This window comes from Felis catus, chromosome E1, assembly GCF_018350175.1.
Source record: "Felis catus isolate Fca126 chromosome E1, F.catus_Fca126_mat1.0, whole genome shotgun sequence".
NCBI classification, from domain to species: Eukaryota; Metazoa; Chordata; class Mammalia; order Carnivora; family Felidae; genus Felis; species Felis catus.
The window spans coordinates 45,412,945-45,427,085 of NC_058381.1; the positions used below are offsets into that span (position 1 = coordinate 45,412,945).

Consider the following 14,141-nt stretch of genomic DNA (forward strand, 5'->3'; position numbering starts at 1 on the left):
CAGTTTCGGCTCAGGTCATGATCCCAGAGTCATAAGATCGAGCTCTGTGTCGGACTCCATGCTGAGCATGGTGCCTGCTTAAGATTCTCTCTCTCTCTCCCTCTGCCCCTCTCCCCCACTCACATGCTCGCTCTCTCTTTCTCTCTAAAATAAAAAAATTAAACTAAATTTAATTAATTTCAAAAATACACATAACATAAAAATTACAGTGTTAACCATTTTCAAGTGTATACGTACAGATCAGTGGCATTAAATATATTCACATGTTCTACAGCCGTCACCACATCCACCTCCATACGTTTTCATCTTCCCAAACTGAACCTCCACACCCACTAAACAGTACCTCCCCATTCTTCCCTCCCCTCAGCCTCTTACTCTTAAAACATGCTCGACCCACAACCTTCCCCATCTCAGATGATGATATTCCATCTTTCACTATTCTGGAAAAAAAAATCTTGACTCTTCTGTCTCACCCTACCTATCAGTCCACGAGGAAATCTCATTGGCTCCACCTTTAAAATACATCTAGAAGCAGCCAGTTCTTACCACCTCTGCTCCAACCCTGGTCAGAGGCACCATTGTTGTTCACCCACAATAGCCTCCTGACCACCAGTCTCCAACTTGTATCCAAACTCTTTCAAAAGTCTGTTTTTCTAACGGCCAGAGTGATCCTGTTGAAACATAAGTCAGGTGGGTGTGAGGGGAGGAGATGACCTAAGGAACTTTGAAAATGGTATTTTGACTGGGAACTCTAAGACCTGACACAAAAGGAACTGTACAGAAACAACACACTCTAGCCAGTAAAGTTGTTTCCCATAGGGGTATAGCTTAACAATTCTGAAACTGTTGTACCTATGGACTGGGTGGAGTATCCCAGTAAATGGACGACAGATGGCAGAAGCCAGGTTTCTCACGGTTTGGAGTGGGAAGTTACAGATAAACACGGGGAGAAGGCTCCAGTAAACCAGTGGTGCTGGCTTAGGTTCTGAGACATCAGTGTGAACTCATGTTTAGCTTCATATGAATACAGATGGACAGATCAAGAAATAATTAGAAGTATGTGTGTATCCATGTGTTACTATCCATGCACAGTATTTCCTAGCTCTGTCGGCTGAGAGGACTTAGAAGCATCAATACCCCCACAGCATACCCACCACCCAGATCTCGATTCCTAATGCCGGTCTCCCATAAAAGAAGCAGACTAGCTTGGATAAATGGCTGATTCTGGGGCCCGGGCAGGGAATAGACAAGACAAATCTGGGACATGTTGTACTGGCAGAAAGTAAGGAAGCACTCAGGAAACAAAAGGACACAGGAGCTTTTCAAAGGGATGCATGAGGGCAACCTGGAAGGGCTCACAATGATTAAAGCTAGAGTAATTTGGGGCAACCAAAATAAATAAAGTAGTGTTGGGTTATAACACTGCAAGTCCATACTGACAGAAATAAATGATTGAATTTTTTTACAGAGTCTTTCAAAGATAAAATTTATTAGGATGAGAGCATTCTTTCGTATTTCTACGTTGTTGATATTAGATAGCAAGAATAGATGTTCTTGTCAAGTACTTTTTTCTGTCTCTTGAAATTACCACATTTTTTATGTTTAGCTTGATAAGATGATACATTAATACATGGTTTTGATTATTAAATCAACCTTTTATTCCTGGGATAAATCCTAGTTGGTCATTGATTGAATTTTTTTTAAATGGAGAAGCGACAACTCTCCCTTACAAGAGAATTCCAAATAATGAATGTAGTTATTACCTCCTCCGGGAGATGGCGCTTCATTCCCCAGCCCTCCGGCCCTTGAGTCTGGACTTCCCTTAGTGACTTGCTTCCAAAGAGTAGAAAATGGAAAGGAGGGAAGTAACTTTACAGGGGGAAACCCTTACGAACACTCCCTCAGCCAGGTAATCCAGGTAAACGTATCCGTGCCGAGTCATCTTGACAATATGCAGCCTTCTTACCACCATGAGGAGAACGTTACCTCACTTTGCTCATCTTCTTTCCAAAAAATCCATAATCTCAGGCTAACCATGAGAAAAACATTAGAAAACCCAAGATTGAGGGACTTCCATAAAATACCTGAACAGTACTCCTCAAAACTGCCAAGGTCATCAAAAACAAGAAAAGTCTGAGAAACTGTGACAGAGAAGAGGCTAAAAAGACGTGACAACTAAATGTAATAGAGTATCCTGGATGGGATAGACTATTTCCTGGAGTGGGAAAGACTAATGAAATCCCATTCATGTCTACAGTTTAGTTAATAGCACTACACCAGTGTTGGCTTCTTAGATGTAATGAATGTCCCAGAGTAATGTAAGGTGCTAACATTAGGGAAAACTGGGTGAGGGATCTACGGGATCCCTGGGCTATCTTTGCAACTATATCTAAAACCAATCTGAAGTAAAATTTGGGGTGCCAGGGTGGCTCGGGTGGTTAAGTGCCCAACTCTTGATTTCAGCTCAAGTCATGATCTCACAGTTCATAAGTTTGAGCCTCACATCAGGCTCTGCACGGACAGTGTGAAGCCTGCTTGAGATTCTCTCTTCTCTCTCTCTCTCTCTCTCTCTCTCTCTCTCTCTCTCTCTTCCCAAATAAGTAAACTTTTAAAAATGCATTTTAAAATAAAATTTAAAATAAATGGTAAAATATACCCACACACACTCACACACACACACACACACACACACACACACACACACACACTACACTTCTGACCTTTCCTGTTCCTCTCCTGTTGCTCACTCCGCTCCACTCCAGCCACACCAGCCTCTTTGCTGTTCCTGGAACCTGCCAGGCCTGTTCCCCGTGGCACCTTCACTCTGGCTCTTCCCTCTGTCTGGTCCTCTCTTCTCCCAGATATCTATTCCCTCATCCCCTTGAAGTCTTTGCTCAGATCTCATGTATTTAATACAAGCAACCTATCCCTCAATCCCTGGAACTCCCAATCCCCCCAACATGCATTTCTTTTTCTTTTTTCCTTTGTCTTCTACCTTGTAACATGTTATCCAACTTAGCTATTTATTATATTTATGTAAGTGCAGAGATCTTTGTCTATTTAGGGCACTAGTGCAGCCTAGGCACCTAGAGCAGCACCTGACGCAGAGAAGACATTCATATTTGGGACGCCTGGGTGGCTCAGTCAGTTAAGCGTCCAACTTCAGCTCAGGTCATGATCTCACGGTTCATGAGTTCGAGCCCCACGTCAGGCTCTGTGCTGACAGCTCAGAGCCTGGAGCCTGCTTCGGATTCTGTGCCTCTGTCTCTCTCTGCCCCTTCTCTGTTCGTGTTCTGTCTCTTTCTCTCAAAAATAAATGAACATAAAAAAAAACACATGCGTATTTGTTGAAAGGCTGCATGAATGAAGGTAATACCTACTAACATGCTAGAAATACTAGGGAGAAATTAGAAACCAGTCAGAGATGGCTCCAGCCCTAGAGAAGCCTGCCTCCTATCAAGGGAGAAAGATGTTACCTATTCACACATTTTTAAGACAGATATCATTATCTCTATAAGATGAATCTCATACATACAGACACATTGCATACATATAGATGCTAATACTTGACTGTGATATGAAATAAGTTTTATTCTGGTGCCATTTGGGATATACTTTGTTCTCGGTTTATTTATTCATTCGCTGATTTTAGAAAATACATGTCTAAGTTTGGCTCCAGTTAATGCGTGGAGTATGTCTTTGAAAAAACTTTGACTCTATTCAAAACATTCGCATGCATATAATTTGGGTATATTTGGGTCCATTCGTTTTCTGTTGCTGCCATAACAAATTGCCACAAACTTAGCAGCTTAAAACAACACAGATGTATTATCTCACAGCTCTGTCGGTCAGAAGTCCAGGTGGGTTCAGCTAGTTCCTCTTCTCTGGGTCTTTCAAGGCCAAAATGAAGGAGTTGGCCAGCCTGGCTTCTTACCAAGAGGCTCTAAAGGAAAATCTACTTCCAAGCTTATTTAGGTTCTTGGTAGAATCCAGTTCCTTGTGGTTCTGGGGCTGAGGACCCGTTTCCTTACTGGCTGTTAGCCAGGAGTCTCTCTCAGCCCCGTAAAACCATCTGCATTCCACATTACATGACCCGGTCCATCTTTAAACCAATCCCTCCTCATTCTTTGAATCTCTCCGATCTCTCCTTTTGCCACATCTCTCTTGCTTCTGGCTGCCTAAGGGACCTGTAATTATATTGGGCACACTCCGATAATCCACAATAATTTATCTTAATTATAACTGCAAAGTCCTTTTTATTGTGTAAGTAATACATCCACAGATTCCAGGGATTAGGGCATGGACATCCTTCAAAGACCATTTTGCAAACATATTTGGTTTTCCACCAAGTAGTTTATTCCAGTTCAAATCTCATGGAAGGATGATGTCCTTTATATGAAATGTCTATTATGTACTCATTTTTCTCTCAATAATTTTTTAGAACATGATCTCCAATCAACTATATAGTCTGTCCTAGTTCATTAGAATATGTACTCATTCTTTTTTTAATACATTTTTTAGTATTTATTTTTGGAAAAGAGAGACACAGCACGAGTAAGGGAGGGGCAGAGGGAAAGGGAGACAGAGAATCCAAAGCAGGCTCCAGGCTCTGAGCTGTCGGCACAGAGCCTGACACGGGGCTCGAACTCACAAACCGTGAGATCATGACCTGAACTGAAGTCAGACATTCAACTGGCTGAGCCACCAAGGCACCCCTATACTCATTCTTGAATAACTAACTGTCTGACTAACTTAACTGCATTTCCTCAGCCTTCCAAGATGCCTACAACTTCTTTAACAAGGATAAAACTGGCTGTATTGATTTACACGGAATGATGTGCACTCTAGCCAAGTTGGGAATGAATCTAACCAAGCATGATGTCTATAATGAATTAAAATGTGCTGATATTGATGGTGAGTACTTTGACTTGTAATTACTTTTCTCATAGAAGGTTTTTATAAATTTATATATTTCTATCAGTGATTACATAAATGAGAAATAAATCTCATTTATTGTCAAAAGTACATATACGTGTTTCTCTTTAAGGATATCAGTAAAGTATGTGTACAAGTTACAAAATCAAATTGTACAAAATGGACTATCCTTTGAAAAGTTCTGTGTGGAAACTAAAAGTGACTGTCATATTTCAACATCAAATTCAGATTACTTGTCATGATGTACATTTTGGAGGGTGCCTTGAAATAACAGATACCAAGTCATTGACAACTTCAAAAATGACATGTTACCAAGAAAATCCAAGCCCTTTGTTTCCATTTGAATCTTATTAGTACAAATCTTCCTTCCATCATTAGAGCCCACCTACATATTTTTTAATTTATTTAAATTCCAAGTTAGTTAACATACAATGTAGTATTGGTTTCCAGAGTAGAACCCAGTGATTCATCACTTACATATAACACTGTGCTCATCCCAAGTGCCCTCCTTAATGCCCATCACCCACTGAGCCCATCTGTACTGTGACAAAAATGCCACAGCATTTTTGTTGCTATTTTTAAAGCTGTTAGATAACATTCCCTTTGAATACACTGACCTAGTGATTATAGCCCATGCTGATATGTTGTATGGAGTATATATTCACTATCTCCTCTCACCTCTCCCCACCCAACTGCCAGTGCCCCATTCAATTAGCATAAGGCCCACATGTGAATCAGTGTCACTGGTCAATTAAGGCATCGCTTGTTTCCACTAACTCCGCCCAATTTGTCTGTTCTTTCATCAGAACACACATACATACCTCTAACAGCACTATTCTTTAACATTAGAGGTGACTGGGTACAACTTGGGGTTGTTTTAATAATAAAAATAGCAGAGGGGGGTATGGGAAGCCAGGGGTGGATTCCATGCAAAAATGGCAAGTCTCCAGGAAAGGAGTGAGTGGTTAGGACTGCAGGGGCTGAGAGCCTGGTTGATGTTTTTACCCCACCATTGCTTCTGGTGGCTGTGGGTGACTCATGTAACAGTGCTAAAACCACTTCGAGAAGACCAGTGCTCACCTGAGCACATCTCCAGCCTTAACATGCTGTGATTTTACATATTGAATAGTCCAAGGTGTTTTCATTTGACATTTAACATATAATCTAATTACTAAAATGCATCTTATATCTTTGTTCTGAGCCTTCAAATTTCTGTTTCAGGGGATGGAAAGGTGAATTTCTCAGACTTCATAAAGGTGTTAACAGATAAGAACCGCTTTCTTAAAGCTGTGGGTGAGTAGAGCTATTACAGAACAGATGGCAGCTGGGTAGCTGTGAGTCACTGCATAGTAACTATTATTCATTTAGGCCTCTGATCAGGAGACACGTGAGGAAGGTGTATTCTGGGATGAGATTTACTTGCCATACTGCTTCTCCAAAACACTATTTGCTAAGCAAATTGATACAGTTTTAGAATTTTAACTTAAATGCATCAAGTCCTTCTGCAGGAGACACTGCTTTTTGGTCTCTGGTGTGAACATCTGGAGTAGTGTAGAAAAAATCGGTCACCTTTTATAATATTCTTTACCAAGCGCCTGTGCTACTTTGAGAGGAGCTCCCTTTACAAATGAAAAAATTTTTTTAGAAAAAGAAAAATGCTCTCTCTCGTGCAAATTTGGGGTATAAATAATTTACTATTCCTAAAAAATACCTTCCTCACCCTGATGAAGTCTTCCCTCAGTGCAAGGACTGGAGAGTCGGCTAGAGGTTAAAGAGCATATTCTCACACATGGTCGTAAATGATGTGAAAGTGTATTTGACATATTATTAGTCCTCTGATGGTTTATTTATGAGTTTAACAGCCTGCCTTGGAAAAACTAACCACAATTCAGGTTATATTTTCTAGGATAAATACATTCTAAATTCTAAATACTGTGTACTGTTTTGAAAACACACTCATTCAGGGGCACCTGGGTCGCTCAGTCGGTTAAGCATCTGACTCTTGGTTTCGGCTCAAGTCACAATCCCAGGGTCATGGGATCGAGCCCAGTGTCAAGCCTGTGCTGAGTGTGGAGTCTGCTTAAGTTTCTCTCACTCTCTCTCTCCCCCTCTCCCCTGCTCACTCTTTTTCTCTAAAATAAAAAAAAAATGTTTTTAAAGCACTCATTCATAGGCTGTGAACTGTCCTTAGAATAAACAGAAGTTACTGCTTCAAGTACTACTATAGTAACGAGGGTTTGCTTGCAAACCCGAGATATGTTTATCAACAATTTCTTAATCTAGAAGAACAAGACAATAGTCCTTAATACATGACTCGTGTTTATGTTAAATTCAATTTAATTACAAGTCATATTTACTTCAAGTCAATATATACTTAGAAGTCACTGAACTAAAAGTATTTATTTATTTTGAGAAAAAGAATGCATGAGCCCGTGTGAGCAGGGGAAGGGCACAAAGAGAGGGAGGGAAAGAGAATCCTAAGCAGGCTCTGCACTGGCAGCGTGGAGCCTGAAGCGGGGTTCGACACGGTGTTCAAACTCATGAACCATGAGATCATGACCCAAGCCAAAACCAAGAGTCGGTTGTTAACCAACTGAGCCACCCAGGCTCCCAGAACTAAAAGTATTTTTTAATGATTATTCTGTCTGTTCAGTAATTAAAATGACCTTTCTACCAAATAGAACAGATTTTTTAATGTTTTTCTATAACTCTCTAGTACCTAACCTGGTACTACTCTTGTAAATAGAATAAAAAGACTTGTCAGCTTATTACTTTTTTTGACAGATGGTTTTTTCGGAAAGCATTTTGAATTTTTTTCTCCTTCATAGTTCCAGAAAAGGAGAAATGTTTAGATTTAGCTGCCAACCCAGGGATCCTGTTGTTTGAAATCCTATCAAAGCTTGTAGAGACTTCGGCCTTACCCAGAAAGGCTATAATGGAAATAGTAAGGTAAGTGGCAAAGAAAGGGGTAAAAACAGCCTTCTTAGAAGCACTTATGAGGATATGTACAAGGCAGTCACCTCTGATTAACATCCTTCTCTACAGGGTCTGCCCCAGAACAAAGGAGATGGGGTCTGTGGCAATGCTCACGTGCCACATGAGACCTAATTCCTTCATCCCAACTGTGCTACCTAGTTCTGAAATTGCAAGACTGACCTCAGTCCATCTCAGGGCCCACTGAAGGCCTAAGACAACCAAGAAAGTTCAGACTCTCCTACCCTAGGCTAGAGAATCCCAGAAGAATTCAGACTTTTCCAGGGATGATCTTTGTGTTGGGCTTGGAAATCTCATTTGGAAGACACTCTCATTCATGTTGGAACTCCCCGGGGCTTCCTTTGACTCTGGGACGATGTATAGCAATTTCAGACATCCCAAAGTAGCCTTTTGGACTGGAGCACAGCCAGAAGTAGACACGAGAATGGAGGATGAGGAAATATTCTCACACCCAAATGTGTTTTATTCCAACAAATATCACTAAAGATAAATTTTCTCAATCTATCGTTATCATTATATTATATTGAATGTTGCTGTTACCAATTTTTTAACTAATTCTCTTTCAAAGTTGTGCCTTCCCTCCTAGGCTTAAAAATACAGAATGTTTTCTGAATCCTCCGTGGGTAGCTCTATGCTGTCCTGTATCTGTCAGGTGTGGAACAGAAGGCACACAAAATTCTACTCTTCATTCCAGTTCAAAGGCATTTATTAAATGCCTGCTATTAGTACACAAACTTGACACATTGCTTAACCTTTCAGCCTTGGTTTTCTCACGTATAAAATGGGAACAACAATAATAATACCCACCTTATAGGGCATTTGTGGGAACGTAGGAAGAAATATTCCTAGCACCCCATAAAAAAAACTATTATTATGTGGAAGTAACTAGAATAATCATTACTATATATATATATATATATGTGTGTGTGTGTGTGTGTGTGTGTGTGTGTATGTGTGTGTGTTTGAATCCTCACCTCCTTAATGGGTACTATTGTCTTCATTTTACAAATGAAAAACCTAAAGTACAGGTAGTTGTACTTTGCCCCATGGAGCAATGGTGCCTGGATTTTAGCACAGTCTGATTCCAGAACCCATGCTCTTCTCCACTGCCCTACACTGCCTCTCATACCCAGTAAGTGACCAGGAAATGTTTGCTGATATTGGTGTTTTGATGATGATGATGATGATGATGATGTTGTTGTTGATGATGATGATGGTTGTTACTTATCATATACCTGGTTTCTAAGGAGATGAAGTGTTTGATATGTAGTGTTTGCATTTAAGGAACTTAAAATATAAATTGAGAGTAAAGCCCTAAGTACGTAGACAACTAAATAATGCCAAATGAGTGGCAAAGATCATTCATGTAGTTTCCTGAGAAAGCCGGTCTTGAGCTGGGTAATGGTAGAATTTGACAGGTGTTCCTGTAGTTGATTACAACGTTTACTAAACATTATGTGCAATTTCTGAGTGTGCACTTTACACGCATTAGCTTTTTCCTGGATTGCTGTCTCCTAACTGGTCTCCCTGTTTGTACCTTTTGGTTCCCCACCCCAGCCTTGCCCACTCCAGTCTATTCTCAACACTCCCTCTATCTAGCTGATGTCTTAATGCCTACAGCACCAAATGATCCTTTTAAAATGTCGGATCATGTCAGTCCTCTGCTCAAAATCTTCAGCCAATGGGGCATCTGGGTGGCTCAGTCAGTTAAGCATTCGACTCTTGGTTCAGTTCAGGTCATGATTTCATGGTTTCATGAAATCCCTGCATCAGGCTCAGCACTGACCGTGCAGAGTCTGCTTAGAATTCTCTCTCTCCCTCTCTCTCTCTGCCCTTCTCCCACTTGCACTGTCTCTGTCTCTCTCAAAATAAACTTAAAAACATAAAATATTATTTTAAAAAACCTTCAAAACCCCTCCATTTCCCTCTGAGTATGAGTCTTAGACTGTATGTGACTTAATTGGTCTTCTAGGTGACCTGCCCTCACTTTTGACCTCTTTGACTTTGTCTCCTGTTACTCTGCTCCATTCAGGGTAGCACCCTTGCTGTTCCTCAAATACACCAGACATGCTCCTGCCTCAAGACCTTTAAATTACACTAAGAGAAATGAGCATTATATATTTTCAGAGGAGGATAAGAACATTGTGGATAGTTGGGCTCAAGGTTAAGGAAGGAATTATCTGATTATAAACCAGACTGCTATGGCACCTGTGTGGCTCAGTCAGTTGAGCATCTGACTCTGGATTTTGGCTCAGGTCATGATCCTAGGATCATGGGATAGAGCCCCAAGTTGGGGTCCACACTGAGCAAGGAGCCTACTTAAGATTCATTCATATGCTCGCTCTCTCTCTCTCTCTCTCTCTCTCCCCTCCCCTTTCCCCCTGTCCGCTGATCACACACTCTTTCTTTCTAATAAAATAAAATAAATAAAATAAAATAAAATAAAATAAAATAAAATTTATAAACCAGACTCTAAGCAGAACGCTATTGGCACATCTACCCAACCACTGCTGCAGCTCCAACATTTAGAATGAGTTCTTTCCCTCTTTCTGAGAGGAAAAAAAAAAAGGTTGCCTGTCATCATCCCAGAAAGCAATGAAGCTTCCCATTGCTGTAACAGAAAAACCTGCCTGTGTAATGATAAGCAAGGTCTTGCATTTCGTCCTCTGAGACAGTAAGCAGTGACGGTCCTCTGCTCCGCAAACCGAGAAGCGAGGTCTCCCACATTGGTACTGAAGCCCCACTATACCAAGTCCTCCCCCACTGCCCACAGCTCCAGAGAGACATCCATCGTTCCAGCTGCAAGAGGGAATCTGATCTGCAATGAATGTTTAAGGCATGCATGTTTGTAAATCAGATGTCTATACCTTTGGGGATGTTTGTGCTGTGAATGAGAGTCCCTTAGCATATCTTAAAGTATTTATAAACTAAAATGCACAGTAACAGATCTCCTAAATCCATTGATACACATGTGCATGCATACACACACACACACAACTCAAAGAAATGCAACCAATAGTAATTTACTGAATAGTAAGATTATTGGTGACACTTCCTTTTTATACTCTTCTGCATTTTCCAAATTCTCTGCAATAAGGATTTCTTTTAATTAAAAGAACGTTGCATTTTAAAACTCAACACAAAGTAATATAATGGTAGGCATGATTAATGTTTGTATTCAAGCTGGTACCACTCAAGGCTTTGTCAAGGATCACTATCGATAGGTATTTTTCTAGACAAGACTTGAGGTTTGGGGGGAGGAGGAAGGAAGCCAAAGCCCAGAAACTAGAAATATAAGCTAGCCAAATGGCCTGGGGAAAGTATTAGTAGATATTCTATGAATGTCACAAAATTAAGCACTCAATAAATGATATTGAATGAATATATAAATTAAGTTTAAAATAAATGGATTCAGCCAATACCTTGCAGCTGGACTTTTTTTCCTTTTGTCCAACACTTAGGCAGTTTTTCAGTAGGACTATACAGCACTTTTTATTCTTTTTTTGATTACTTTTTTTTTTTAGCTATTTCCAAAGAAAATTCCAGGAAACAGGAATGTTATGGAATCCCTACACCATGGCTTATGAAAAAAGGAGATTTAAGCAAGACATATGCACCCCTCCCAGCTCAAGCACAGCTGCCTTTGCCAATGCTGCCCGGACTGCAATAATGAAAGAAAAGGATTTATTTAAATTTCTTGAAGAGCTCAAGAGTAAGAGCCATTTGTCCTCTCCCCACTGTTGCAAAGGATTTATTTGTAGATTACTGGTCAGAAATAAATACTAGAGGTCAAGTGCTATAGAAACAGGACCACAGCCTATTCTGTCTGGTCTATGTCACACAGGTATCATTGGAAAGCATATCTGCATCTTAATCTGAGTCCTCATGATTCAGGTGAAGCCTAGAGTCTGGGGGCGGGGGAGAGGGCAGGAGAGTGAAGAGTGGGGGTCACAGCCACTGAGAAGACTAGACAAAGAGCAAAATAGGCACTACATGTATGTCTTTTATGTGAATTTCCTCTTACACGGTTCATAATATCATTTTTGTTTTTATCTTTAGGGTGCAACCCTCCTTCAGATAGCCCATATTCAAAAATACCCATCTTTCCATTGTTCCCTAATGTGGATGGGGTGGTGATGGGAAAGCCATTCAAAGACATGCAGAAATTAGAAATGCTAAGGAGAAAGGAGCCTCTGAACTTCTTTGAGAACTATTTTTTCCATAAAAGAGACTGGAAAGCACAGGTAAGATTTCAATTATTAATTAATTCAAATTAATATAGTTAAACATTAGTTAATTCAAATACTTAAGTTTCTAAGTTCTAACTTAACAGAACTAATAACATGTTTTTTAATGACAAACGTTTTCAGTCATTGTATTTTTTTAATTTTTTTTAGTGTTTATTCATTTTTGAGAGAGAGCAGGGGAGGGGCAGAAGTGGGGGGTTGGGGGACAGAGGATCTGAAGCAGGCCCTGTGCTGACAGCAGAGAGCCCGATGTGGGGCTTGAACTCATGAACCATGAGATCGTGACCTGAGCCGAAGTCAGACGCCCAACCAAGCCACCCGGGTGCCCCTTTTTAATAGATATTAATTCTGCTACTTCAAGATCAAAAATTTCTGCATGGCCAAAAATAATCACATTTGCAACTCGTACACAAAGGGCTAACTCCTTTAATACATCAAAGAGCTTCAAATTGATTAGAAAGAAACTAACTTGTATAAAAATAAGCAAAAGGATATGAACAGATAGTTCTCAGTAGTGTGAAAAGATATTCAATCCCATTCTTCATAAAAGATCCAAATCAAAACCACCCTGAAAGTGGTAATGCAGAAAGATAGTATCTTTCCATATTAGACTGACCAAGATCAAAAGGTTGAAAAATACATGGGGTACTCATAAATTGCAGATAGGAGTTTAAATTGGTTCAACCTCCACAGAGGAAATTTGGTAATACCTACCAAAGTGACAGACCTCACACCTGTGGACTATGAGTGAGGAACAATTTCTCCACTGCCCTCTTAGGGTCTTTCGGCTGAGCCTGAGAATTAAGTTGACATAAGACAGATCAACAGAAAAGCATACACATTTTTAAAATTTTACAGGTACGGGGGAGTCCCCACAGAAAACGAAGACTCAAAGTAGCAGAGTCCAACACTTGTGTGCTAAATTGGCCAAAGAGTTGTAAATAGAGTGAAAACGTGTCCAGGCAAAGGGACTTGGCCTAGGGTAGTTAATTGGGTGGAGTTTAGAAGACAAAGGTTAGTTTAACACGATTTGTACAGATTTCTGCCAGCCTCAACTCCCCATTGCCAGTGATAAGAATGATACTTTCCTCCTGGTATAAAGAGAGCATCTTCCGTATGGGGCGTTGATCTGCATTCAGGAAGGAAGAGGAGAGAGATCAGAGTGCTCTTCGTAACACCCGCTGTTTTCCAAGTCCCTTTAACTCAAAATACTCCTTTTGCCAAAGTCACATATTTGGGGTGGCATATTCAGCCACCTTCATGACCTAGCATCTCACCCCTAGGATACTATCTGGGATACACTTGTTCCAAATGCCACCCATACAGGGCAACTCATTACATGGTTGTTTATACTAGCAAACGGTTGGGGAAATAACTAAATGATCATTTACTAGATTACCTCTATTACTGGGTTAACTATTTACTAGGTTAACTACTACTGTATTTACTAGGTTAAATAACTAGGGGACTAGTTAACTTATGCTTTATCCTTACCGTGAAATATTCTGCAGCCATTTTTTAAAAATTTATTTATTTTGGGGAGAGAAAGCGAGAGCGAGAGCGAGAGAGAGAGAGAGAGAGAAAGAGAGCGCACGACCAGGGGAGGGGCAGAGAGAGGGACACAGAGAATCCGAAACAGAGAGCCCCATGTGCAGCTCAAACCCACAAACTGGGAGATCATGACCTGAGCTGAAGTCGGATGCTTAACTGACTGAGCCACCCAGGTGCCCCTGCAGCCATTTTAATGACTTAAGAAACTCTTTGTGTGATGATGTAAAAGGTCTCCAAAAGGAAAAGGATATGAGACAGTATGTGTAGCACACTGCTATTTGTATAAAAAGGAGAAAAATAAATAAATACAAAGTATGTACATATACTTTTTCCTTGTAAAATGTTCTGGAAGGAAATCCAAGAGAATAGTAACATTGGTTGCCTGCAGACAGAGAAAGTAAGGGGCTGGGAGAC

General features: G+C 40.4%; 1 protein-coding gene across 47 annotated transcripts in view; it reads left to right on the forward strand.

Annotated features, from left to right (window-relative positions):
- The window catches only part of EFCAB3 (EF-hand calcium binding domain 3), a 460,207-nt gene that overhangs the window by 439,154 nt on the left and 6,912 nt on the right, over positions 1-14,141 (forward strand). For all 47 annotated transcript variants that reach the window (XM_045044749.1, XM_045044748.1, XM_045044746.1 and 44 more), the window contains 5 exons: positions 4,771-4,914; positions 6,157-6,228; positions 7,764-7,884; positions 11,454-11,641; positions 11,989-12,173. In XM_045044749.1, coding sequence (XP_044900684.1) covers positions 4,771-4,914; positions 6,157-6,228; positions 7,764-7,884; positions 11,454-11,641; positions 11,989-12,173 — 710 coding nt within the window. The remainder of the gene's footprint in view (positions 1-4,770; positions 4,915-6,156; positions 6,229-7,763; positions 7,885-11,453; positions 11,642-11,988; positions 12,174-14,141) is intronic.